Consider the following 26,763-nt stretch of genomic DNA (forward strand, 5'->3'; position numbering starts at 1 on the left):
AGCATGTGACCATCCGTGTGACCATCCGTGTGACCATCCGTGTGAGCATTCGTGTGAGCATGTGACCATCCGTTTGAGCGTCTGTGTGACCATCCATGCAAGCGTGTGCACACGCTGCTGCCCACGCCCTCTAACGCCTGTCTCCTTATCATCACATGCTGACCATCTGTGTGACCGTCCATGCAAGCGTGCGACAGTCCATGTGAACGTGTGTGCACACTGCTGCCACACCCTCTAATACCTGTCTCCTTGTCTCGCCCTCTGTGCCATCACCACGTGCTGACCATCCATGTAGCGTGTGCGCACGCTGCTGCCACGCCCTCTAACGCCTGTCTCCTTGTCTCGCCCTCTGTGCTGTCGCTGCCGTGTGCTGCCGTGTCTGTCGCTGCCCTGCAGTCCTCGCCAGTCGTGGAGGAAAAGGTAAAACCCATGAGGTGTGTCTACTGTGGTGCTGGGGGCCAAACAGCGGGCACATTAGGGCGTCGTTTATCAGCCCAAGATGGCTACTTGGTCTGCTGTGAGGTGTTTCTTGTGGCAGATGTGAGAGGTCAGAAGGGCCGCCTGGCCGTGTTCATGAGACTGACACTGAGAAGGTGATAACCGCTGGGTCCCCTGCACAGCCACGCAGTCGGGCAGCGCCCGTCTATGCTCTGCCCTCGCTCCACAAGTACCGCCTTGGTCATAGACGAAGGCACAGCGCCGACTCCTGCTAAGGAGGGGTGTGGGTCAGGTGGGGCTGGTGCTGACTCGGGGGGCCAACGGGCCAAGGAAGGCCCCCCTCTGCATCATTCGGACCTGGACTCGTCGCCCAGCTCCCTCACTCACCAGCCTGTGTCAGAGCCGGCAGCACACCCATGATCCCAAGGGCAGCGTGATCCCCGAGGGTGGCGTGACCCCTGGGGCAGTGGTCTCTGAACCAGGGAGCATCTGCATCCCCTGAGGGAGCCATGAGGGCCAATCGGGGGTACGGGGTTAGTCGGCAAACGCTCACGAGCCTGAGGCCAGGGCCTGGGGGCCAGTGGGGAAGAGCAAAGGAAAGAGCGAAGGCAGCTCCTGATCCCGGGTGATTTCCATCTGAGGCGGTGGCCTGGCTGAGCTGCAGCCCGTCGTGGAGCTGTGTGGGTGGGAGAGCCGTACATGCATTCCTTTGGCCTCCTGGGAGGCCAGAGGTCCCTCTGTCCCTGCTGTCCCCTGTAGCATCTGGTGACAGCTGGGACCACATCGGTTTCGGTCTAGGGACTGAAACGTGTCTGATGGTGTCAGGACTGGGCCTCAGGAGAGGCGCTGCCCGCACCAGCGTTGGGAGCCCGGTGGAAGTGGGGCCAGGAGGCCCCTGGCGCAGACAGGGCGGTTGAGGCCCAGCCTCCCACTGGGTTCATGCTCCCAGGGCCTGGTGGCTGGCTGCCTTCATGGTGGCCAGGCAACCTCATGGCTATTGCCAGAGCAGCTTGAGTGCCATGGACCAGCAGCCAAGATGGCACAGCCCGGTCCCAGCTGGCCCTGGGACCCTTGTGCTACAGGATACGGTGTTGTCCTGAACATGACAGACCAGACGGCCAGTCCCCAGAGCTGTGTGCACCCCACAAGGAGAGACCCCTTCCCAGGGTCGTTCTTCGGAGCTCCCAGTCAGCAGCGCCCGCTGCGCTCCCCCGTTGCCATCTGCATTCTCCAAGCATGGCCAGAGCGGGTTCCTTGGACCCCTGAGGAAGCTCCCTTCCCTCCCACAGTCTCAGGACTGAGATGTACGCAGCAGAGGCTGTGGTGCCAGCAGACTCTAAATTCTTGTCCTGAATAGCCCTGAGCAGTGTGGGCTCCAGCGTCGGACTGCGTGGCCTGCCCCCCAAGACCTGAGGTGGTGGGGAGTCGGCCTGGCCTCTGGGACCTCTGGGCTGTTGACTGGAAGCCTCCCGTGGAGGAGGACGCGAAGGGAGACCTTGGGCTCCACCCCTGCTCTTGCTTACGGCCCACAGGAGGTCATCCTTAGGGAATGAGCCCACAGCAGGGGGCACCGAGCACTGTCCTGACACCTCCAGCTCCCCGACGCTCCTACCGTCTTGCCGGGCTGTCCAAGGCCAGGCAGTCCCAGGGTCCGTCTTCAGGCTCGGGGCTCCCTGACAGCAGAGAGGATGCGTGGGGAGGGAGAAGACGCCTCAGGCTCCGGCTCCGGCTCCGGCTCTGGCTCCGGCAGATGTGTCAGGGTCAGTCCTTACTCTGCACGTGTCGTGTTCAGATATTTTGCAGTGAGGCAGCCTCACGAACAGGAGCAATGAGGATGGCAGGAGGGCCAAGGAGCAAGGCACAGGGGCAGGAAGGCTGGATCCCTCTGCTGGTGCCAGGGGTAGAGGCAGGGCCGGCGGTAACACCACAGGGAGGCAGGGCTGGGCGCGCAGGAGACCACGGTCCGCAAAGGCATTGCTCACGGTGGCCACACGGCGCTGACTGTGATGCCAAGTCCCGCGGCCGGCCCTGCTGTGGGGCTTCTCAGCACACCCGGCTTGTGTCCGTTTAAAATTGAACTTAATAAAAATGAGAAACTGCAGCATCATGGGAGGGGAAACCCCACGTAGGATTGTAACTGAGTAGATGCTTGAGCTGGGCTGCGGGCTGGTGTGGAGCGGCCCTGTCACTCAAGGCCTGCTTGCCCTGGGAGGGCTTGGGTTCTCTTCACGGCCACCCTCTAACCATCGCTTCCTCTCCTCTCGCCCCCCATTTCAGCAGGAAGGAGCGCCCCACCTCCCTGAACGTGTTCCCCCTGGCGGACGGCACGGTACGTGCACAGATGGGGGGCAAGCTCGTGCCTGCGGGGGACCACTGGCACCTGAGTGACCTCGGCCAGCTGCAGTCCAGCTCCAGCTACCAGGTTTTGTAGCCGTGCCGTGGAGAGGCTCCTCCCTGTTGCTGGTGCTCGCCGTTCACTGGGGCGGGAGCCCCGTCTGCAGGCAGCCCTTTGCCGCTCTCTCTGGGCCACTTGTCCTCTCCCCGCATGTGTGGCAGGATGGAGAAACCCAGCCAGGGTGTCAGGGGCTCAGGCTGCCCAGCAGGCCCTGTGCGGCTGTGGCTGCTCCACACGGCCTCACGTCGGGACCTGCTAGTCCAGGCTAGACCTCCCTGCCCTTGGATTGACTACTCTGTAGCCAGGGGTGTCCAGGGCCTGTCAGGATTGAGCTTAGTGATCCTCTCTCAAACCACACGCCCACGTAAAGCCTCACCCTCACCCGGGCTCCAGCCAGACACGGCCGGCCCCTGAGAGCCGCGCCTCTGCTCTCGGAGGAGCGCCAGTGTCTAGAGTGCGGGGTTTGCCCTCCACTGGCAGAAAGGTGAAGAGAAAGCTCCTTCTCTCTGGGCCCCTCCCTGCCTGTCGCTGGTAACACTTCCTGGGTCCTGGGTTTGAGAAGGCAGAGCCCCGCCCCAGCAGGTACTCACAGCCAGCCAGTGAGTGCACCTCAGAGCGCAGGGGCCCAGAGCCAGGCCACTCGTTCAGGGCCCCCGGTCGCTTACCGCCGGTTTTGGCCTGTGAGCTCACTGGCCTCAGTGCCAGGTAAAGACGGCCACCTTCCGGGGAAGAGGGGGTGCCCGGGTCTGGTGGATTTCCCACAGGGGCTGTCGGAGGATGTCCACAGAGACAGAGCCCCTGGACCTGTGGGCTGGGTTGGGCTGGTGGATGTGGGGTCTGGGACTTCTCCAGAAGCTTCCTGCAGCACGCTTTGCCGACTGTCATTCCACCCCTGAGTGTCCATCGTGCCTGTGGGGGCTGCTGCAGGCTCCTGCTCCGTCAGCCCACCTGCTGTTGTGCCGCTCTGGGAGCGAGCTCCCCCATGGCATCTGGGACGCTCGTCCCCCAGCACACTCAGTCCCCCAGCACACTCCCCTGTCCTCCCCGTGCTCAAGGCTGGAGAGAGGGCGGCGGGGCTGCAGGCTCCCCGGGCCTTCTGGGCCCAGCCCTGCCACCTGGGCCCACCTCCTCTCACTCTCTGGCCCACTCTCCCCGGGCCGGAGCTGGGACCTGCCCATAGGCTTCTGAAGACACGGCAGCCTCAGCCGGGGGGAGCCCTTGCTTGACGCTCTCTGGCCTCCGGGCTGTCTCCTCAGGCCCGCTCTGGGCCCGCTCTTCTTCTCATGTTGTCTTTCCTTTCAACTCCTGCATTGTCTGAGATCGTCTCTCTCTTCATAAATTGTAGTGTTTTATGTTTTCGTTCATAGGTGTGTTTTATTTGATTTTTCTTTATTTTAAATTATTACATTTAAGTTCTTTTTATTTTATGCTCTAGGTTTTGAGGTTTTCTAATTTCTTAATTTTTTTGTTGTTTTTTGTTTTGTTTTGTTTTTGTTTTTATGTACTGTATTTTCAGTGTTTTAACCAAACAGTTGTGGCTACTCATGGTGAGGAATGACCGCTAAGAGTTTGGGTTCTTTCAATGCATTTGGAGGTCACTGCTACACGTTGATGTTTAGGAGGTTGAGAGGTTTGCCTTTAGGTAAGTTGTGGCCAGGGGGAGTGTCCCATGGTTAAGTGGTGGCCCCATAGGGTGACAGAGAGCTAGGGGCACCTAGGGGAGGCGCAGTCAGACTGCAGAATTCCCCACAGCCACCATGAGGGCCAGGAACAGGCCGGGGACCCGGCCGTGGAGGAAGGCGGCCCAGAAGCGTTTGTCTGATGTGCACAGCTGCGCCCTGCCTGGCCACATGGGGTTCCCTATTTTCTCTCTGCCGGGTGGTGGCAGAGTCCAGTAGGACACCAGGTGCCTGTGACGCATTGGGTAGACAGGTTCTTTGAGAACGTCAGCGCAGACTCTTGTGTGAGCGGCACTCACTTCCTCCAGCATGGGGGGTGACGTGGAGAGCAAGGGTTTTCTTCTCACACCGGGCCTAGCGGCAGAGCCACAGCGCATCTCGGACCTTTCCACAAGGCCGCTCCGGGAGCCGGGCCGTGTCCGCGTGAGGCTCTCCCTCGGCACTGCTCACCTTTTGGAGCTGGACACGTATGGCCCGGGGCCGCTGGGACACAGTGGGTGTGGAGCGTCATCCCTGGCTTCCACCTACGAATGCCAGGAGCACCCCCTTCACGTGTGACCACAAAAATGTCTCTGGACTGCAAGCATCCCCTCGGGGCAGTTAGCCCGATTGAGAATGGCTACTATAGAGGAAGGTGTGTCATTTTGAGATTCCTTCTAGAAAAACTTAGGAGCCTGGTAGGTGAAGCAGAAATCTGTCCTCTGAGCGAGTGGCTGTGTCTGGTACAGAGAGGCTCCGTGCCCTGAGCCTGGCAGTGACCAGAGAGGCCGGGCAGAGGCAGAGGTCAGAACTGGCCATGACTTCTGGAAGTCCCGTCTGCCCTGGTCACTTAAAGGCCGGTACAAGTTGGCTGTGGAGAGGGCTGGACACCCCCTCGTCAGCCCTTCCCTGGGTGAGATCCTCAGCATTAGAGTCCCCTGTGGTGCGCCCTCTGAGAAACCACGGGACCTTCCCCCCCAGCAGCTGCCTGGGACACACACAGTAGCCACCAGGGTGCCTCTGAGGCCTTGCCTCTTCATGTACCTTAAGGAGGGCCAGGGGCCACGGGCAAGCTCGGCATGGGGGGTGATCAGGTCAGCTAAGAGGAGAACGCTGGGGGCTCTTTTTCTTGGGCTGGTTCAGTATCTTTGTTAGGAAAGACCATCGGAAAGAATGTTTATTCGCATTCCGTATTCATCACATAGAATGTGCTGCTCCCTAACGAACTTCCCGAAGTAGACAGCTGGTTGCACTTTCTCATAATCTGGGCTGCCCCCACCCCCCAGAATATCTTGGTGGCGTCCCGTTCTGTGAGAAGGGGATTGCGGTTGCTTTGCACTTGCACTGGTGTTCAGGGCTGAGCTCTGGTCCAGTCAAGCCGCAGGGTCAGCACCTTATGGTCATTCCCTGGCCCTGACCTGAGCCCGGGGAGGAACATGGGGCAGGCGCAGGTGGGCCCAGCCTCGAGCTCTTCAGCACAGCGATGGTGACCGGGCAGCGGTGGCGGCCTGACCAACCCTTCCTGGGTCCCGTCAGAGCCCTCTGCACTGCCAGGGCTAGACTTGTTTCTGAGCAGCCACAAGCTACAGGGGGCTGCCGCTGTATCCCCGGCAAGGCGCTGGCCTGTTACAAACAATTGTCCTGGGGAGGGCGCCAGTGGAAAGCCCCGTTCCGAGCCATTTCAGGAGGGTGGCACTGCTTCTGAGGAGCCAGAGGCAGCGGCCGGATGAGCAGAGCCACTCAGGAGTGGTGAGGCCCAGAAGGGTTAGCCTGGCGGGTGGCAGAGGAGCTCTGGCCCGCAGGGTGTTGAGCGAAGCAAAGTGCAAGGCATTGGTGCTCGGGACCTCAGGCAGCCACGCCAGAGCCGCAGGCCAGGGGCCGACGCTGACTCGCTCTCCTTCCTCCCTGTGTTTGGCCCTAGTGTCCTCAGGATGAAATGTCCGAGTCAGGCCAGTCCTCAGCGGCCGCCACACCCAGCACCACAGGCACCAAGTCCAACACGCCCACATCCTCTGTGCCCTCGGCCGCCGTCACACCCCTCAACGAGAGCCTGCAGCCCCTGGGGGACTATGGCGTGGGCTCCAAGAGCAGCAAGCGTGCCCGGGAGAAGCGCGACAGCCGCAACATGGAAGTCCAGGTCACCCAGGAGATGCGCAACGTCAGCATAGGTGGGTGCCCACCTGCGGGGCTCTGGGCTCCCTCGGGCAGGAGGCAGGGCTTGGTTTGGGTAGATGTGAAACAAACGCGCGAGGCGGCCAGTGCAGGCAGCAGAGACGTGTCGCCACCGCCCGGAGGCTCCAAGACCAAGGTGCTTGCAGTGGGGGCGCCTCCTGCGGCCACTCCTTGGCTTGTAGACACCGCCTTCTCCCTGTGTCCTCAGCGGTCATGCCCTGGGTGTGTCTGTGTCCTCATCTGCAATTCCTATAAGGACACAACCCCATTGGATTAGAGCCACCACGTGACCTCATTTTACCATAATCACCTCTTGAAAGGCCCGGCCTCTAAATACAGTCATGCTAGGGGGTATCTATCAACATATGGATTTGGGGAGACACAACTAAGGTAGTAGCCTGCGTCACCCTACAGCACACTGCCCCGCTAACCAGTAACCTGCGTCACCCCACGGCACACAGCCCAGTAATGGAAAGAGAAGAGGGGAATGAGGGCTGAGAGGAGGTCCAGCCACTGACTTGCTTGGACGTGGGATCTCTGGGGACTGGGCTTACTGCTGACACTGCCATGCAGAGAGGCTGCTGCAACCCACCCCCCTCCAGTCCCCGCCTCAGATGCCCACTGTGCTGGGGTTCGACCTCTGCCCAGCCAGCCCGGGAAGAGCCGTTTGCTGATCATCCCCACCTGGCGGGTGGTCCAGCTCCAGCCCACCAGACTTAGGTTCCGAGGGGAGCCATGAGCAGGGCAGAGGCTGCCAGACCCTCTCCTGACCCCAGGTGCCCCTGTGCTCTGCCCTAGGCATGGGCAGCCCCTCTCCTGACCCCAGGTGCCCCTGTGCTCTCCCCTAGGCATGGGCAGCAGTGACGAGTGGTCTGATGTTCAGGACATTATTGACTCCACTCCAGAGCTGGACATGTGTCCAGAGACCCGCCTGGACCGCACAGGAAGCAGGTACTGGCTTAGCCCAGGCTCTGGGGTCCTGGGGGCTCAGTATTTATTGGTGTCTTTGGTGAAGGCTCCCTCTGCCACCATTGGGAGAACCATCAAGGCTGTGGCCTACCACCTCCTGTCCACACCTGGCCTGCACGGCAGTGTGGGCATTCAGTGGCCACGGTGGGAGGTGTTGGAAGAGTCTGCAGACACAGCCACTCCGGGCTACCCACTGACTCTGCTCTCTGTCCCAACCTGTACATGCCAACAGCCCAACCCAGGGCATCGTGAACAAAGCTTTTGGCATCAACACTGACTCCCTGTACCACGAGCTGTCGACAGCAGGGTCAGAGGTCATCGGGGATGTGGATGAAGGGGCTGACCTCCTAGGTAAGTGCAAGCCTCCCCCGGCGCCTGCACAGTGATGGGGCTCTCTGCTGTTGGTTTTGTGGGTAATGAAAGGAAAGTCCTCTGTCAGCTGTGAGCTAGGAACCTTTTTTTCCAGCTTTATTGAGTTATATGTCATAGGTGATTGTCCCTCCATCTCCACAGGGGATTGGTTTCTGGACTGCCCCAAGGATACCAAAATCTGAGGCTTCTCAAGTCCCTGCTGTGACGTGGTGCAGTATTTGTGCTCTCCCGTGTACTCTAAGTCAGCTCTAGGTTGTGTTGTAGATGCTATGTAAGTAGTTGCTGTTATGCTGTGTTGTTTAGGAAATAATGACAGGAAAGAAGTGTACACATCCGTACAGACACGGCCACTGCAGGCCTGTGCATTTTCCATGAGGCTGGCTGAACCCACAGATGCGGAACTCGTGGGCATCAAGCGTTGACTGTATCATCAAATTCACCCCCTTCAAGTGCACGGTTCGGTGGTTTATAGCATACTCACAGGTGGTGCGGCCACCCACACTATCTTAGTTTAGAATGTTCCGCCATCCCAGAAAGAAACCCATGTCTGTTAGCCTCGCCCCGTCTTACGCACACACCCTCAGGGCTGTCGACTTTCCAGGAGGTTGGGAGGGTGCCCGCTTGCCTGCTCCGTGCCCGTTAGCCTCACCACGCGCTCTAGGACCATCGACTTTGGAGGAGGTTGGGAGGGTGCCCACCTGCCCACTCCTCCGCAGACGGCCCTGGCTTCGCCTCGGCACCACAGATCTACACCGGACCCTCTGTGCCTAGGTCTGTGGTGGCTGCAAACATCAGGACCTGCTTCCTGCCAGCACATGGAGTCTCCTGTGCTCGCAGCGTCTGCTGGCAGCTGAGCACTGGCCATGTGGCTCTGAGCCCCAGGCCTTCACGCATGGCGGGTGGGCAGCAGCACAGCCCAGTCTGTCCCCTTGCACGCGTCAGGGTCCGAGCCTTTCCCCATGGCCTTGCTTCCCCCAGCCCGCGGGGTGAGAAGCTCCTGGATCCTAGGCTGCCTCCCGGTGTACTCCTGAGCTGTTTGTCTTATCTGGGGCAGGGGGACCCCCAGGGAGCAGAGTCATGTGGGGTGCTGAGCACCAGCAGGGCCTCAGCCTGACAGGGAGGCCTATCTCAGCCTGACTTGAGTCAGAAAGTGCCCCAGTAGAGGCCACGTGTAACTAACGTCATGTTTACCATCTTAACCGAGTGGAAATGTTCAGTTCAGTAGTGTTGGGCACACTGGACTCGATGGTGAAAGGTAGAATGCTCCCCCGAGATCAGGAAGAAGGCGAGGGGCGTGCTTGGTGCTGTGAATTTTCTATGGAACTTTTCTCATGTGTTGCAAAAATATATATAAAAAATCCAAAGGAGATTAATCTTCAGAAAAATTCTGCTAAATAGGGGTAATCTCTTTTAGTATTTTGATATCCTTCCACTCTACGTCATTCAGATAATGTGTATTTATTTATTTTTTTATTTTTATTATTTTTATTTTTTGAGACAGAGTCTCGCTCTGTCGCCCAGGCTGGAATGCAGTGGCACGATCTCAGCTCACTGCAACCTCCACCTCCTGGGTTCACGCCGTTCTCCTGCCTCAGCCTCCCAAGTATCTGGAATTAGAGACGCCCGCCACCATGCCCAGATAATTTTTGTGTTTTTGGTACAGACGGGGTTTCACGATATTTACCAGGCTGGTCTGGAACTCTTGACCTCAGGTGATCCACCTGCCTCGGGCACCCAAAGTGCTGGGATTACAGGCATGAGCCACCATGCCTGGCCAATAATGTATAATTTTTAGCTGTTTTTTTATTTTTTGAGAAAATGATATATGGTTATAGTAACATTTAAATAATATCAGAAAATGCCAAGAAGAGAGTAAAAACCAGAGGGAATGCTCCCACCACGCTATGATTTTTTTTTTTTTTTTTTTTTTTTTTTGAGACGGAGTCTCATTCTGTGGCCAAGGCTGGAGTGCAGTGACGTGATCTCGGCTCACTGCAACCTCTACCTCCTGGGTTTAAGCGATTCTCCTGCCTCAGCCTCCTGAGTAGCTGGGATTACAGGCGCCCGCCACCATGCCCAGGTAATTTTTGTATTTTTAGTAGAGACAGGGTTTCACCTTCTTGGTCAGGCTGGTTTCAATCTCCTGACCTCGTGATTGCCCGCCTCAGCCTCCCAAAGTGCTGGGATTACAGGTGTGAGCCACTGCGCCCGGCCGATTGTTGTAATGTCTTGGTGACACCCTACCAGGCACCATGGCCCTCAGACGTATGACACACATGTACGTGGAACACACAGTGTCAGGTTTGCAGCTGCCCTTCTCATTGTGGGCAGTATTCTTATTTCCATGGGTGGCAGCACTGACAGGCACGGCCACCGTCGGTCCTTACTGCAGCGTCAAGCTGTCCCTCTGCTAGTGTCCCCATTTGTAGATGAAGAAACTGAGGCCGGGCGTGGTGGCTCACACGTGTAATCCCAGCACTTTGGGAAGCCAAGGCAGGTGGATCATTTGAGGTCAGGAGTTTGAGACCAGCCTGGCCAACATGGTAAAACCTGTCTCTACTAAAAATACAAAAAAAAAATTAGCTGGGCTTGGTGGCGGGCTCCTGTAATCCCAGCTACTTGGGAGGCTGAGGCAGAAGAATCGTTTGAACCCAGGAAGCAGAGATTGCAGTGAGCCGAGATCGTGCCATTGCACTCCAGCCTGGGTGACAGAGAGAGGGACTCTGTCTCAAAAAAACACTGAGGTCAGGGAGGGTGAGATGGCGGTGAGAGCTCGGACTTGAACGCAGGGCCAACCCAGACAGGCCCGACCCAGAACAGCAGCCCTAACTCCGAGCCAGGTCTGTGCTATTCGGTAGCTCCAATGAGATGAGATTCCGCACTATGTAATTAATTCCCTTACGGTGTACAGTCCGACGGGTCTTAGCACACTCGGTGTTTAAAGTCACGTCATTTTCACCCCCAAAAGGAAACCCTGTGACTATTAGCAGTCACTTTGTCTCCCCGCCTCCCCAGCCACAGGCAAACACAAATCCACGTTCTGTCTCTGTAGATTTGCCTGTTCCAGACATTTCACAGAAACGGGCCTTTTCTGCCTGGCTTCTTTAACCTTGCGTCACGTCTTCAAGGTCCATCCCAGCTGCAGTGTGTCAGTGCTTCCTGGCTTTTCACTGCTGAGTAGCGCCCATCACATGGACGGACCACACTGTGCTCATCTGTTTGCCCTGATGGGCCCCTGCTTGGTGCTTTCCACCTTGGGGGGCTGTGAATCGTGCTCCAGCCACATTCTGACCCCCGCCCGGCTCCAAGAGATGACTAGGATTGGCAGCTTCCTCACCAGCCAGGGACTCTGTGGCCTGCACATGAGCCCACCGTCTTTGCTGTGGTACCCTGTGCTCAGCCCGTGGCCTTTGTGCTGCCTCGCCCTGCTGCACAGCCACCCCCTGCAGTGCCTACCTAGAGGGCACTGGCCAGGAGCCTGCTTTCCCATGAGACCCTGGCGCAGTCCTTTTCTCGTACCACGATGGAGGCCGTGAGTCACTGTGCGTTCCACAATGAGGCCACAAGTCACTGTGCGTTCCAGGCTCTCTGTGCACGCTGGGCTCTGCCACCCTACTCTTCAGGGTGCTGGTCGTCTGGGCACCGCCGAGCTCAGGCTGGCATGAGAGCCTACTCTTGGGAGTAACAGACCTTTTGGTGCCTTTCCAGAGCCTTAAACATAATGTGTATAAGAAAGGCAGGGAGGCCGGGGGCAGTCACTCACACCCGTAATCCCATAGCTTTGGGAGGCCAAGGCAGGAGGATCACTTGTGCCTAGTTCAAGACCAGCCTGGTCAATATAGCGAGACCCCGTCTCTACAAAACATTTTATAAAAAATTAGGCAGGCATGGTGGTGTGCACCTGTATGTCCCAGCCACTTGGGAAGCTGAAGTGGGAAGGTTACTTCAGCCTGGGAGGTGGAGGCTGCAGTGAGCTGTGAGCACACCGCTGCACTCCAGCCTGGGCGACAGAGTGAGACAGGAGAAGAAAAGGTCAGGCAGTCCTGAGGAGTGGGGACCTCCTGCTGCTGCAATCTGTTGATGGAACATTTTTGAGACAGAGGAGCCTGCTCTCTGGCAACCAGGATGGGTGAACGAGCGGGGACCTGTGCCCTCTGCCCTAATCAACTTGCCCGGGGCCTTGCCCCATGTCCAGCTCAGCTGCAGAACGGGCACGAACTCCTGAAGACAGCAGGGAAAGGAGTACGCCCTCGTGAGGCTGCCAAGCAGGGGAGAGCCTGGGACCTGCCCGGATCTGGGAAAGAGCGTCATTTCAGAAACACATCCACTTTGCACGTGACGGAAGCTGCTTCTGCCCAAAGTCAGCAGGTGGAGGCGATGTCCCTCCGTCCAGTGCCTACGTGGCGGCCCTGCGCCTCCCTCAGCATTTTTACTCTGAATTCCTTTGGTGACGGAGAAATGAAAAGAGCCCAGGTTGGGCATCTGTTGTATTCCATCGAATCTGAGACAACAACCATTTTAAGACTTTTTTTTTTTTTTTCCTATACAGGTGGGCTGTTGCTATGTTGCCAGGGCTGGTCTCACACTCCTAGGCTCAAGTGATCCTCCCACTTTGGCCTCCTAAATCATGCTGGGATTACAGGTGTGAGCCACTGCACCCAGCCCACATACCATTATTATAATATTATTATTATTATTAATTTTTTTTTTTTTTTTGAGACGGAGTCTCGCTCTGCTGCCCAGGCTGGAGTGCAGTGGCCGGATCTCAGCTCACTGCAAGCTCCACCTCCCGGGTTCACGCCATTCTCCTGCCTCAGCCTCCTGAGTAGCTGGGACCACAGGCGCCTGCCACCTCGCCCGGCTAATTTTTTGTATTTTTTAGTAGAGACGGGGTTTCACCGTGTTGGCCACGATGGTCTCGATCTCCTGACCTTGTGATCCACCCGCCTCAACCTCCCAAAGTGCTGGGATTACAGGTGTGAGCCACCACGCCCAGCCCCACATACCATTATTTTACGAATCTTCAAGAAAGAAAAAAACTGCTGCAAATTAAACTATAATGTGACAGTGATTGTTTAAGACCCACTGACATTTCAGAAATGTTAACATAGGAAAAAATGTGTGTCTTAGAATTGGCATAATAGGACCAGCTGGGCGCAGTGGCTCACACCTGTAATCCCAGCACTCTGGGAGGCCGAGGTGGGTGGGTCACGAGGTCGAGGTGGGTGGGAGTTCGAGACCAGCCTGGCCAAGATGGTGAAACCCCATCTCTACTAAAAATACAAAAAAAATAGCCAGGCACCGTGGCAGGCACCTGTAATCCCAGCTACTCGGGAGGCTGAGGCAGGAGAATTGCTTGAATCTAGGAGGCAGAGGTTGCAGTGAGCCAAGATCGCACCACTGCACTGCAGCCTGGACAACAAGTGTGAAACTCTGTCTAAAAAAAAAAAAAAATGGCGTAATAGGGAGTAAGGGAATTAATACTCACTGAGCATATGGCTGGTGCTGGGAGCTGTACCAGCTATTACCCCACTACCTGGTGGGAATTTTACAGCAAATATGCACTGAGGAACTTATTTTTCTGTTTTACAAATGACTAACAATCAGAGAAGTTATACTATGTGCCCTGCATTGCTGAACTGGAATCTGGAATCCGCACAGCTGATCTTTCTCTCCACTCTGCTCTGCACGGACGAGGCAGCCCTGAGGAGAGATTCCACCGACGTAGTAGCCAGACATAGAAACTGTCCACAAATAGGCCGGGCGCAGTGGCTCACGCCTGTCATCTCAGCACTTTGGGAGGCCAAGGCGGGCGGATCACAAGGTCAGGAGTTCAAGACCACCCTGGCCAACATGGTGAAACCGTCTCTACTAAAAATACAAAAATTACCCGGGCGTGGTGGCGGGCTCTGTAGTCCCAGCTCCTCGGGAGGCTGAGGCAGGAGAATGGCTTGAACCCGGGAGGTGGAGGTTGCAGTGAGCCGAGATCGCGCCCCTGCACCCCAGAGCGAGACTCCGTCTCAAGAAAAAGAAGAAGAAAACGCTCACAAATAACGTTGAGAAAAGACAAGCCTGTGTAAGATCCGGAAGCGCCACTGAAGGACATAAAAGCAGCCGCACGCGCAGAGGGTGGCGCCGCGTGCCCAGACCCGAAGACACGCCCTGCGAGCTGTCTGCTGACGTCACAGGCAGCCCACCGCTCCCACGGAAATCCATTCATTACCAGTAAAAATACCCCCATGCTTGTTGGAGATTTTTCTGGAACTCTGTGAATGGATCTGAAGTTGGTCCAGTAGAGGAAACATGTGGGAATATCCCAGAAAATATGGGGAGAGAACAAGCTTGCAGGATTCCACGTAAAACTGCGGCAGTTGAGGCAGGCAGCAACAAACCTGCGACACGAGCTCGTGAGCTCAGGACCAAGAGCTAAGACAGACCTGGAGCCATGGGGAATCCATCTGTGTACAAGTGTGGCGTCTCAAACCGTGGAAAACGGGCGGATGAGTCCGTAAACATACTGCCTTAGTTGCTGCTTGTGTAAAATGAAGTCTAAGCCTAACCTCCCCATAAACAGCAGTGATTTCCAGGTGGATTAAAGATCTAAGCACACAATTACGAGGACAACAGAATGGAGCCAGGCGTGCTGGCGCCCGTGGTCCCAGCTGCTTGGGAGTCTGAGGTGGGAGGATCACTTGAGCCTGGGAGTTCAAGGATATAGTGAGCCATGATTGTGCCACTGTACTCCAACGTGGGGGACAGAGCAAGAGCCTGTCTCAGAAAAATAAGAATGTCAAGAAAGGATAGTAGAACTGGAAAAGGGGCCAGGCGCAGTGGCTCACGCCCGTAATCCCAGCACTTTGGGAGGCTGAGGCGGTCAAGAGATCGAAACTATCTTGGCCAACATGGTGAAACCCCGTTTCTACTAGAAATTAAAAAAAAAAAAAAATTAGCTGAGCATGGTGGCAAGTGCCTGTAATCTCAGCTACTGGGGAGGCTGAGGCAGGAGAATTGCATGAACCCAGGTGGCGGAGGTTGCAGTGAGCCAAGATCGAACCACTGCACTCCAGCCTGGGTGACAGAGCAAGACTCTGTCTTAAAAAAAAAAAAAAGAAGAAAAGAAAAAATAACTGGAAAAGGATATTGGAGAATATTTTCATAATCTGAGCCCCTCTATGTGACCAAAGCCATAAAGGAAAATAATGACAACTGTGGCTAATGATGGAGACATCATTAAAATTAAAATAAAGGCCTGCACGGTGACACACACCTGTAATCCCAGCACTTTGGGAAGCTAAGGCAGGAGGATCACTTGAGCTCAGGAATTCAAGACCAGCCTGGGCAACATAGGGAGACCCCCTCTCTACAAAAACATACAAAAATTAGCCAGGCATTGTGGTGCACACATGTAGCAGCCACAGACATAGCTGGAGTGAATTTTAGCTCAAGTTGAGTTTAGTGTATCACCTGAGAATCATGCCAACCACTCAGGAGGCTGAGGTGGGAGGAACGCTTGAGCCCTGGAGACCAATGCTGCAGGGAGTCGCGGTCGCACCACTGCACTCCAGCCTGGGCAACAGAGCAAGTCCTTGACGATTAAAAAAAGAAAAGAAGCCAAGTACAATAGGAATTGTCAGAAGATAAAACAGGAAATTTGGCCAGGCATGGTGGCCCACGCCTGTCATCCCAGCACTTTGGGAAGCCGAGGCAGGCGGATCACGAGGTCAAGAGATCGAGACCATCTTGGCCTACATGGTGAAACCCCGTCTCTACTAAAAATACAAAAATTCCCCAGGCATGATGGTGCATGCCTGTAGTCCCAGCTACTCAGAAGAGTAAGGCAGGAGAATCGCTTGAACCCGGGAGGTGGAGGTTGCAGTGAGCCGAGATCACGCCATTGTACTCCAGCCTGGTGAAAGAGTGAGACTCTTTCTCAAAAAAAAAAAAAAAAAAAGAAAGAAAGAAAAAGGAAATTTACAAGCTATACCAATAAACATCTGAAAAGATGCTCAATTTCAGAAATAATAAAGAAATAAAGAGAAAATCAAGAAAACTTTTTCCCTAAAGGATTGAAAATAAGACAATCGAGGCTGTCTAGGGTGCAACAGGTGCTGCCCTACATGCCAGCCAGAGGTGATGGGTGCAGCCCCACCGAGCACTGGCGGGTGGCAGTGGCGGTGCAGCAGCAGCTGGAGGTGCAGCCTTCGAGGGAGCAGTCGGGCAGTCACAGGGCTGAAAAGTACCTCAAGCCCACACACAGGGACACCAAGTCTCGGGGGAGCAGGTGCAGTGACAGATGATGAGATATTCCCATAGAGAAACATGACAGGGCATTAAAAGCAACCAGGCCAGGGGCGGTGGTGCATGCCTGCCGAGGCAGGTGGATCATTTGAGCTCAGGAGTTCAAGACCAGCCTGGGCCACATGGTGAAACCCCATCTCTACCAAATACTTAGCTGGGTGTGGTGGTGCGCACCTGTGGCCCCAGCTACTTGGGAGGCTCACGGGGAGGACTGCTTCAGCCTGGGAGGTGGAGGTTGCAGTGAGCCGAGATCGCGCCACTTCACTCCAACGTGGGTGACAGAGCAAGACCCCATCTAAAAAAAAAAAAAGAAAAAAAGGAACCAGGGTCAGGCACGGTGGCTCACACCCATAATCTCAGCACTTTGAGAGGCCAAGGTGGGCAGACTGCTTGAGCTCAGGACTTGAAGACCAGCATGGGCAACATAGTGAGATTTCATTTCTACTAAAAAAACAACAACAACAACAACAACAAAAACACACACACACACACAAAGATTAGCCGGGCGTGGTGGCATGCTCCTGTAGACCCAGCTACTCAGGAGGCTGAGGTGGGAGGATCTCTTGAGCCTGGGAGGTCGACATTGCAGTGAGCTATGATAGTGCCACTGCACTCCAGCCTGAGCAACAAAGTGAGACCCCGTCTCAAAAAATAAAGGCAACCAGGAACCTCAGCACAGGAGTGTCCCATGACATTGCTGAGCGGAACGCAGGAAGTCTCCCGGAGAGATGGATAATGTGGTCCCGATTTTGTTCTTTGAAACCTGTTGCTTATCTAGAAGGAAACCTGAGAGGAGAATATTGGCCGTTAGCAGCGGTTGCCCTGAGAAGCCGAGATGAGAGAGAAGGACATCTGCTCTTTGACTGGAAATTGCCTTATTATTGGAATTCCTGTAGCAAACAACCCTTTTGTCATCCAGATCAAGTGACTTTTCCACGCCGTTCTTCTTTCTGTGTGAAACAACCAAGTAGAGCGGAACCGCGTCCTCGCCTCTGCTGGTGTGTCCCGCGTAGAGCGGAACCGCGTCCTCGCCTCTGCTGGTGTCTCCCGCAGAGCGGAACCGCGTCCTCACCTCTGCTGGTGTGTCCCGCAGAGCGGAACCGCGTCCTCGCCTCTGCTGGTGTGTCCCGCGTAGAGCGGAACCGCGTCCTCGCCTCTGCTGGTGTGTCCCGCGTAGAGCGGAACCGCGTCCTCGCCTCTGCTGGTGTGTCCCGCGTAGAGCGGAACCGCGTCCTCACCTCTGCTGGTGTCTCCCGCAGAGCGGAACCGCGTCCTCGCCTCTGCTGGTGTCTCCCGCAGAGCGGAACCGCGTCCTCGCCTCTGCTGGTGTGTCCCGCGTAGAGCGGAACCGCGTCCTCGCCTCTGCTGGTGTGTCCCGCGTAGAGCGGAACCGCGTCCTCGCCTCTGCTGGTGTGTCCCGCGTAGAGCGGAACCGCGTCCTCGCCTCTGCTGGTGTCTCCCGCAGAGCGTTTCCCTTGCCAGCCTCCCGTGCAGGGCGGGGGCCGGGACCCAGTGAGGATGCCTTGCCCGCTTCATGCTCCCCACCCCTCCTCTGCTTTCTGGCGTGTTCTCTCCGCCCTCCACCGTGCGGCCCTTGCTCCCGCTGTCTTCAGTCATCCTTCACCGAGGTCCTGCCCTACCCAGGCTGACCCAGGAGCCCAGGAGTCCAGCTCCAGGCCTGCATCTGCAGTGTCTCCCGCACCACTCTCTCCCTCGCCCACGATGGGGGGCTTTTGGAGGCTGGGCACCTGCCACACACACACTCCTCTTCACAGGCCTGCATCATGGGGGCTGCAGGGGGCCTGCCCTCCTGATGGGTGATGGGAGCAGAGGGGAACAGGCTTTAGGGTCAGGGGTCAGCAACACAGCCCTGGACTGGACCACGGCGCCTGGGCCCCGTTCCCTGCAGGCTTCTGCCCGGGGGCACAGGGCACCCAGACCTGCTGGAGGCTGCTCCTGTTCTCTCCTGCCCTGCAACATGGGAGTGGCCAAAGCGTTGCAGGGTTTTCTGTAATAAGCATTTCTTTATTTTGTTGTGTTCCAGTCACTAATTGACCTTTGTCCCTTCCTCCCCCTGCCTCTTTGTGCCTCGCTGGACACGCCAGGGGAGTTCTCAGGTGAGTATCTCTCGCTCCTGTCTCCCCTCTGTGTGGGGGTGGGTGGACGGGGTACGCCCCGAGCTATCCCGTCACCGTGGCTGTGTGGACTGCCCCCCACGTCGCCGCAGCGCCTGTGCTTCTGCTCGCAGCCACCGCCGCTCGGAAGCTTGTTCAGTTTGCTCCACCAGCCACTTGACAATGACCTGGATATCCAACCCCCCCTGCCTGAGGAGTCCCCCGCGGGCCATTTCTGAAGGCCCTGCAGAGCCCTGAGACACGCACAGCAGTGACGGGACATGGCCAAGGCCAGCTCTGGGGCCCCCCCTACTGTCAGGCACACCCCAGAAGTCAGGGGTCCTTGAGGCCCCCGCCAAGCCCAGCCCGCGGCCCCTCCCCACCTCGGTGGACAGGTTGAGTCCTGCTCTCTGGCCGCACAGCAGGAGGCTCCGAGGCCCCACCCAGAGCGGGGTGGACCACTCAGAGGCTGTCCAGGTACAGCCCCCCAGCCTCCAGGCACAGCCTGTTCCCACGGGGTGCCTTCCGTCCTCAGCCCCACCCAGCCCGGCATTTGGGGTGAGCTGTTAGCTGCCTGCCCACAGGTGACGTTGGCCTGGTAGTCTTCATGGAACCCCAAGGATAAACTTTCCAGAAGGAGTAGCTGGCTCCATCCCATCTCCTGCCCTCTAACTCCCTCCTGCACCCACCCTAACCCAGCAGACCCAGCTCTGAATTCCTCCCAGCCTGCTGTCCACTCGGGCTTAACGCGCTTCTCTTCTCTCCCTTTCTCCCTCTCCTCCCGCCCTGGTTGCCCATCTCCTGTGGGACGGGGACGGCTCCCTAGTGCGCGATGATTTCTTTGGTAAGGCTGAGGCCCCGCTCCAGCGCGCGTCGCTCCTCCACCCCCACATGGTCTCCTGCTTCATGAGCTGTTTGCTTTGTTCTGCATGATGGGGACGGTGTTGGGGCCGCCGGGGTCAAGGGGGCAGCCCTGGGTGAAGCTCGCTGTGTCCAGGCTGCCTCTGGGCTGTGGGAGGTGGCAACTTCCCCCAAGGGACAGACTTGAAGGCCCGAGGAGGGCAGCCCCAGCCTCTCTGAACCCCCAAAAGTGCAGGGCAGACCCTGCCTATGGGGAGGAAGGCCCATGTTTGAGGCAAGGGAGGTCATAAGAGAGACAGCAGGCAGGACCCCTGAGTCCAGGTGCAGAGGCGTGTGATGCTGTCTCTTGACTACGGAGACAGTGGGGGAGTGTGTGGGAGGGCAGGACCTTGGAGTTTCTTTCCATCCTTTTGGGGTTTCTGGGGCATGCTTGCAGGGAGCTCAGTCCAGGTCCACTTGGGGCCTGGTGGCAGAGGAGCCATCAGTCCTGCCAGGGAGCCAGGGAGCCCTGTCCTCACAGCCGCGCCCCATCGCTGCATCCTAGCCCTGCTGGCCCTGCCGTGAGGGCCAGGCCTCTCCTCGCCCACCTGTCCCCTCACCGCAGCTCCAACATCACTCGCCTGAGGGTGGTGGCTCTGAGAGGGCCTGCCTGGTGACGGACCTGCTGAGGGCTCTGAGGTGGCGGCACAGTGGCCATTCAGGGGCCTGCATCCGGCCAGCCGGCCTGTGACATTGGTCGGACACAAGAACCACCCCAAGGCCTGGGAGCCTGCTCTGTGCGCAGACTGGGCCCGGCGTGAGCCCCCCGCTTCATGGCCCCTGCTCCCTGCAGATCGGGCGTCACCCCCAGCCAGCTACCCTCTTCAGAAGCGTTGCCCTGAGGCAGGTGCGGCGGCATCAGGGTCCTGTCTTGAAGGGCCCAGGTGAAACCTCCACACCTTCTGTTTCAGGAATGGGCAAAGAAGTGGGGAATCTGCTGCTGGAAAACTCACAGCTTCTGGAAACCAAGTAAGAGTGCCCTTCTCCTGTGTGGTGGGGCTGAGGCAGCCCTCCTCACCAGGGCTGGAGAGTGAGCTGGGCCAGAGGGCGCCTTGGGGAGGACCTGACTCCATCGCCAGCAGCTGTCCTCATCTGGGGCGGGAGGAACTTGGAGCAGGGCTCCGCCTGGTTTCTTTAGGAAGCTTATCTCCAGGAGCCTCTAACGAGGGTGACTGTGGAGTTTAGCTCAGATAGGGGTACGGTCTCCCATTCAGCCACCTTCTTGACCAGGCTGTGCCTTCTCTAGGGCAGAAGTGCAGGCGCCCCGGGAAGGCCCCTTCACGTACCCGTATGCCACGCTCGCAGCGCTCCCATGTTTCTGCTTTTTCCAAGAAATGCCTTGAACGTGGTGAAGAATGACCTGATTGCCAAGGTCGACCAGCTGTCCGGGGAGCAGGAGGTGCTGAGGGGCGAGCTAGAGGCTGCCAAGCAGGCCAAAGTCAAGCTGGAAAACCGCATCAAGGAGCTGGAAGAGGAACTGAAAAGGTGAGGGTGGGGCATGGAAAGCCGGTCACAGAGGGACCCTGGCCTCAGGGTTCCAGAGTGCCTGCCTCCTCCAGTGCCTGCTCTCCAGCCCGAGTGGCTTTGTGCACAGCCTGCCTACCCCCAGCTCCAGCTCACAGCCACTCCACCCCAACTAGCCGAGTGGGGCCGTGGTCTCCTCCTGAGCCTCCTACAGCGCACACTGGGCCTGTCTCGTGTGTGCCTTCCCAGCACGGCGTCATGTGGGGCTCGGCTGCAGCTCCCACCATCCCACTCCTCCAGCCCTTTGATCAGCCAAGGTTTGGCCACGGTCCCTGGAGAGCTGTATGTTGGGGCTCCAGCCCTTCTCTGATGGGCAGAGGACATGTGGGGGCCCCGAGACCATGCCTCTGCCCAAGAAGGGACCCAGATCTGCTCTGGGTTTGCCAAGCCAGGGCCCCTGTGCTTCACCCTCCTCTGCATTCCCAGGCAGCCAGGACGGAAGGCTGGGCTTCAGGGTACTCGTGCAGCAGTGGCGCAGGCCACCTGCCCCCAGGGAACCAGCAGAAGCGTTCAGGGCCCTGAATCAGATAGCTGCTGTGGGGGTCCCTGTGGGGAGAGCCCCCAGCCTTGCACAGAGACAAGGACACAAGTTCGGGGCAGGCACTGCCCGCTGTGTGTTCCGGAGGCCCCTGGGAGGCCCTCACCCTCCCTACCTCCTTCCCTTTCCCGCAGAGTGAAGTCCGAGGCCATCATTGCCCGCCGTGAACCCAAAGAAGAGGCGGAGGATGTAAGCAGCTATCTCTGTACAGAATCGGTACATCCACTCTTCACTCTTCACAGGCGGGGCGGCCACCATCCACCAATCACAGGCGGGGCGGTCACCATCCACCAATCACAGGCGGGGCGGCCACCATCCACCAATCACAGGCGGGGCGGCCACCATCCACCAATCACAGGCGGGGCGGCCACCATCCACCAATCACAGGCGGGGCGGCCACCATCCACCAATCACAGGCGGGGCGGTCACCATCCACCAATCACAGGCGGGGCGGCCACCATCCACCATTCACAGGCAGGGCGGTCACCATTCACCAATCACAGGCGGGGCGGTCACCATCCACCAATCACAGGCGGGGCGGTCACCATTCAGCATTCACAGGCAGTACATTTCACTATTCACACACAGTATATCCTACTATTCACACTCAGGGCATGGGCATGGGGGACAGCTCCCGGGGACTCACCGGCCCTTCTGTCTCTGTACAGAATCAGTATAGCCCACTATTCACATGCAGGGCTGGGGGCACAGGCAGGGGGCCCAGGCGGGGTCCTGGGGACTCGCCTGCTCTTCTGGGCTGACAGCTCTCCCACCCCTCCTGGGTAACACCTGACCCCAACGGCATCATCTGCTGCCCCACTCCCGAGACCACATAGAATCAGAACCAGGCCCTTGGGCAGGACCACAGCCCTGGCAGGATGCCGGTCACCTGTCAGCACCAAGTCCTAGTGCATGCCTTTTGTATAGTCACAAGCGGGTCTCCCTGGCTCTGCAGCCTGGCCAGTGCTCCAAGTCAGTCACCTGCTGTCCCCTTTTCAGGACCTACCCCACCCCTGAGGAGCCCAGGAGGCCCTCGGGCAGGCTCTCTGCTGCCTGGGCATTGCCAGCCCTCCCCTTTAGAACCACCACCCCCTCCAGGGGAGAGGCCAGAGGGAGCACTGCCTGTCAGTGGGCCCCTGGCCTCCTTCCTTAAGGAGAGCAGGCCCGGCCCCAGGGCAGATGCCGGCCTCACCTGCACTAGCTCAGTCACCTGGGGGCCGCGGTGACGATAAAGTGAGGTTGTATGTCTCAGGCCATCCCGTGCACCCCGCACTCCCCGCGGTCTAGGAGAAACACAAGTGGAAGGCGAGTCATGTCCCCCCCCCACAGCCTGTCCTGCATGAGCTGAGGGTGCCACCGGTCCTGGGCCTCTGCCCCTTGTCACGGCCTGAGGCTGGATGTGCACCTGCAAGCACAGAGTGCTGAGTGCCAGGGGCCCTGTGGGGACTCGCACTTCCTCACTCCCTGGCAGCTCTGCTGAGCAGCCCTGGGTAGGGGAGCAGACCACAGACCCCACGTGGGTCTGTCAGAACCCAAAGTGTTCAGCCGGCTGGACCCTTCCTAGAGCGTCCCATCTACTCATTTCACACTGGAGCAGTCCCACCTGCACCTCACCTGAGGCATTTGGGGCCTCCACGGACATGCAGGGAAAGTCACCCACATCGTGCCTCTCACGCGTGTCCTGGCAGCCCTGGCAGGGTCAGGCTGACTCCAGGTTCCCCTCCCCGCTTGCTGACACCCCTCAGGCTTCTTGCCTGAGGATCTGCAGGAAATTGGTACTGAGGCCAGGCGCGGTGGCTCAAGCCTGTAATCCCAGCACTTTGGGAGGCCGAGGCGGGCGGATCACAAGGTCAGGAGATCGAGACCATCCTGGCTAACACGGTGAAACCCCGTCTCTACTAAAAAATACAAAAAACTAGCCGGGCGAGGTGGCGGGCGCCTGTAGTCCCAGCTACTCGGGAGGCTGAGGGAGGAGAATGGCGTGAACCCGGGAGGCGGAGGCTGCAGTGAGCTGAGATCCGGCCACTGCACTCCAGCCTGGGTGACAGAGCAAGAGTCCGTCTCAAAAAAAAAAAAAAAAAAGAAATTGGTACTGAGATCCACCTATACCTGGAGGCCACGACCCTGCCCCGGTGGAGGCACCCCAGGAGGAAGCAGGTGTGACCCGGCCTCCAAGGCTGGCTGATTGAGCCTCTGTGCCTCTCCCCCTCCACAGGACAAAATCCCCATGGCCCAGCGCCGCCGCTTCACGCGGGTAGAGATGGCCCGTGTGCTCATGGAGCGGAACCAGTACAAGGAGCGGCTGATGGAGCTGCAGGAGGCCGTGCGGTGGACCGAGATGATCAGGTGGGAGTTGCTGCCACCCCAGGAAGGGCTGTGGGGTCATCCCTGATGGCAGAACTGCGGCTCCCTCCTCTGCACCTCCTTGTCTTCTGGGGGGACTGAAGGGTGCTGGGTGCTTCCTGGTGGGAGCCCAGAGAGTACCAGGCAAGGGAGGCGTGAGGGTGCTAGCAGGCTGCTCCCTATGCCCTCCCCCGCAGAGCATCCCGAGAGCACCCATCCGTCCAGGAGAAGAAGAAGTCCACCATCTGGCAGTTGTAAGCTGGGGGCCCCAGGGGGTGTGGGCAGCAGCTGCAGGGGAAGGGGAAGGGGCAGGGAAGTTCCCTGGTCCTCTGCCCACCCCTCACCTCCCTGTGCCTCCGGCAGCTTCAGCCGCCTCTTCAGCTCCTCCTCCAGCCCCCCTCCGGCCAAGCGCCCCTACCCCTCGGTGAATATCCACTACAAGTCGCCTACCACGGCCGGCTTCAGCCAGCGCCGCAGCCATGCCATGTGCCCGATCTCAGCGGGCAGCCGGCCCCTGGAATTCTTCCCTGATGAGTGAGTGTCCCATGGTCCCCACTAGTGGCCTGCAGTGGGGTTGGGGAGGCCCTGTCCTGAGGCCCCTCCCCTCCAGGACCTGAAGCTGGACTTTGAGGGCAGCCTCCACCTTGCTGGCCACGTGCCAGGGGTCGTGACCTCTCCCTGCACACTGCCTGCCCCTCCCTGCAGTGGGGAGCTGGGCTGCTTTGGCTCCGAAGTGTTTGGTTCAGGATGTCCCTTGGCAGAGGCTGTGCACACCAACAGTCAGGGGGCTGCGCTGGGCTCCACGGTGGCCTCTGCAGCAAGGACCCATTTCAGACGTATGTGCAGCAAGGAGTCGCTGGCCGCGCCTGTGCCCTGGCGGCACTCCAGGTCCCGGTCTGTGGAGCCCTCCGTGACTGTGGCCGAAGAGCAGCCTCTGGGTCGAGCAGGTGCCAGCTGTGGCCTGCAAGCCCAGGGGCATACCCGGTGCTGGGAAGGCCACCCTCCCTAGCTAGGCACTCGGTGGCCGGGAAAAGGCGAGGATGGGCCTCCCTGCCGTGACCTCCCCCAGGGCAAGCCTGGGGCACTGTGGGTGCCTGCTGCTCGGCTGCCGCTCCCCCTGGACAGAGACATCACCCATCATTCTTCCACTCAGCGACTGCACGTCCTCCGCCCGTCGAGAGCAGAAGCGCGAGCAGTACCGCCAGGTGCGTGAGCACGTGCGTAACGACGACGGCCGACTTCAGGCCTGCGGCTGGAGCCTGCCCGCCAAGTACAAGCAGGTGCGGGCGGGGCGCTTCGGGGACAGGGCGGGGCCCCGCGGGGGCGGGGCGTAAGGGGCGGAGCGTGAGTAAGGGGCGGGGAGAGGGCGGGGCAGTGCCGGGTGTGGGAGGGGACGACGGGCGGGGAGGGGACGACGGGCGGGGAGGGGCGGGGCCTGGCAGGTCCTAGTAAGCCCCCTGGGCAGGGGTCTGGAGGGTCGGAGGAGGAGCCCTGCGGCTCCCACGCCCCCACCTGCCTCCAGTCTTGAGGTGGCTCTGCCGCAAGAAGCTGGCAGCTCGGCCTAAGGTTTCTGGAGGGATGGGTAGGAGCCATGGCTGGTGCCCATAGCGCCTCCCTGTTCCCTGCAGCTGAGTCCCAACGGGGGCCAGGAGGACACGCGGATGAAGAACGTGCCGGTGCCCGTGTACTGCCGCCCTCTGGTGGAGAAGGACCCCACCATGAAGGTGAGCGGGCGAGGACCCCGTTCAGGCCTGCTGGGCAGGCGGGAGGCTGGGGAGCGCCGGTGACACCCGACCCCGGCCCTGCCCTTGCAGCTGTGGTGTGCTGCGGGCGTCAACCTGAGCGGATGGAAGCCCAATGAGGACGACGGTGGGAATGGAGTCAAGCCAGCGCCAGGCCGCGACCCCCTGACCTGCGACCGCGAAGGAGACGGTGAGCCCAAGAGCGCCCACGGGTCTCCCGAGAAGAAGAAGGTGAGTATGGCGGAGGCCACCGGGCACCCTCCCTGGCTGAGTCTCAGGACAGCTCAGCTGCAGAGCATGCTGGGAGTGAGACACAGGACAGCAGCCGGAAGCAGGGCGGCACAGGGGCTCCTGGACTGCGGGAAGCAGTGTCTTCCCTCCCCAGGACTGAGCCGCCTTCTGGGTTTTCAGTAGGAATCTTGGCCCACGTGGCTGTGAATGGGGCTGCAGCTGGGGCGGCCCTCCCCTCCCCTCTCCGAGTGCCATCCAGTAGTCTCCGTCCCCTGGCTGGGAATGGGGCTGGGGTGGGCCCTCTTCCCCTCCCCCTCCCCTCCCACCTCCCTCATCCCCTCCCCCTCCCCTCCTCTCCTCCCCCTCCCCTCCTCTCCCTTTCCCTCTCCCCGACCCCCCAAGTGGCCTGGAGTGGCAGAGCTTGCTTCCAAGTGGTCAGAGGCTTAGTTTTATGGCCCGCTTGGGCCTCTTGGAGCTCAGCGGCTTCCTCTGTGGAGACGAAACCACGTATGCAAGCGCTTTAGAGTGCAGTCCTGAGTCCGCATTGCTCTGGCCCCGGGAAAGGACAGCCATGTCCTCTCAAGCTACAGTTAAGGCTGGATCCTGACAGATTCTGGGAGTCCCATGGCCCTGTGCTCCTGCCGGGTAGCCTCAAGCTCGGGCTCTGACCTTGATCCCGTGCCCTGAAACAGGCCAAGGAGCTCCCTGAAATGGACGCCACCTCCAGCCGGGTGTGGATCCTGACCAGCACCCTGACCACCAGCAAGGTGGTGATCATCGACGCCAACCAGCCGGGCACCGTGGTGGACCAGTTCACCGTCTGCAACGCGCACGTACTGTGTATCTCCAGCATCCCTGGTGAGCGGCTGGAGTGGGCGTTTCCACTTGGGCGCCACTCCCTTTTACTAACAAGCTAAGTAAAAGCCCAGCCACACAGCACCCACCTTCTCGGGGTGTCCTCTGGACACGGGAACATGGCAGTGGACAGTGGGAGGGGCGACACCCAGTCAAGTGAGGCCCTGGGCCCTGTTTCTGGGAGGAAGCTCGCAATGGCCTCGGCCTCTTCTTC

The 26,763-nt window shown here is 58.9% G+C and overlaps 1 protein-coding gene across 17 annotated transcripts in view; it reads left to right on the forward strand.

The window, feature by feature from the left end:
* Positions 1-26,763, forward strand: part of MAPK8IP3 (mitogen-activated protein kinase 8 interacting protein 3) — a 63,173-nt gene that overhangs the window by 31,146 nt on the left and 5,264 nt on the right. Inside the window, exons 5-21 of one of the 17 annotated variants that reach the window (XM_005590875.4) lie at positions 397-420; positions 2,716-2,860; positions 6,413-6,659; positions 7,512-7,614; positions 7,865-7,983; positions 18,408-18,419; positions 19,243-19,260; positions 20,228-20,285; positions 20,649-20,801; positions 21,513-21,594; positions 23,594-23,724; positions 23,919-23,975; positions 24,085-24,255; positions 24,875-25,001; positions 25,350-25,445; positions 25,536-25,694; positions 26,387-26,552. In XM_005590875.4, coding sequence (XP_005590932.2) covers positions 397-420; positions 2,716-2,860; positions 6,413-6,659; positions 7,512-7,614; positions 7,865-7,983; positions 18,408-18,419; positions 19,243-19,260; positions 20,228-20,285; positions 20,649-20,801; positions 21,513-21,594; positions 23,594-23,724; positions 23,919-23,975; positions 24,085-24,255; positions 24,875-25,001; positions 25,350-25,445; positions 25,536-25,694; positions 26,387-26,552 — 1,868 coding nt within the window. Of the gene's footprint in view, positions 1-396; positions 421-2,715; positions 2,861-4,349; positions 4,476-5,035; positions 5,147-6,412; positions 6,660-7,511; positions 7,615-7,864; positions 7,984-18,407; positions 18,420-19,242; positions 19,261-20,223; positions 20,286-20,648; positions 20,802-21,512; positions 21,595-23,593; positions 23,725-23,918; positions 23,976-24,084; positions 24,256-24,874; positions 25,002-25,349; positions 25,446-25,535; positions 25,695-26,386; positions 26,553-26,763 lie in introns of those variants that run through there. The other 16 variants (XM_005590880.4, XM_005590883.4, XM_005590876.4 and 13 more) reach the window with 16 other exon arrangements.

This window comes from Macaca fascicularis, chromosome 20, assembly GCF_037993035.2.
Source record: "Macaca fascicularis isolate 582-1 chromosome 20, T2T-MFA8v1.1".
Lineage (NCBI taxonomy): Eukaryota > Metazoa > Chordata > Mammalia > Primates > Cercopithecidae > Macaca > Macaca fascicularis.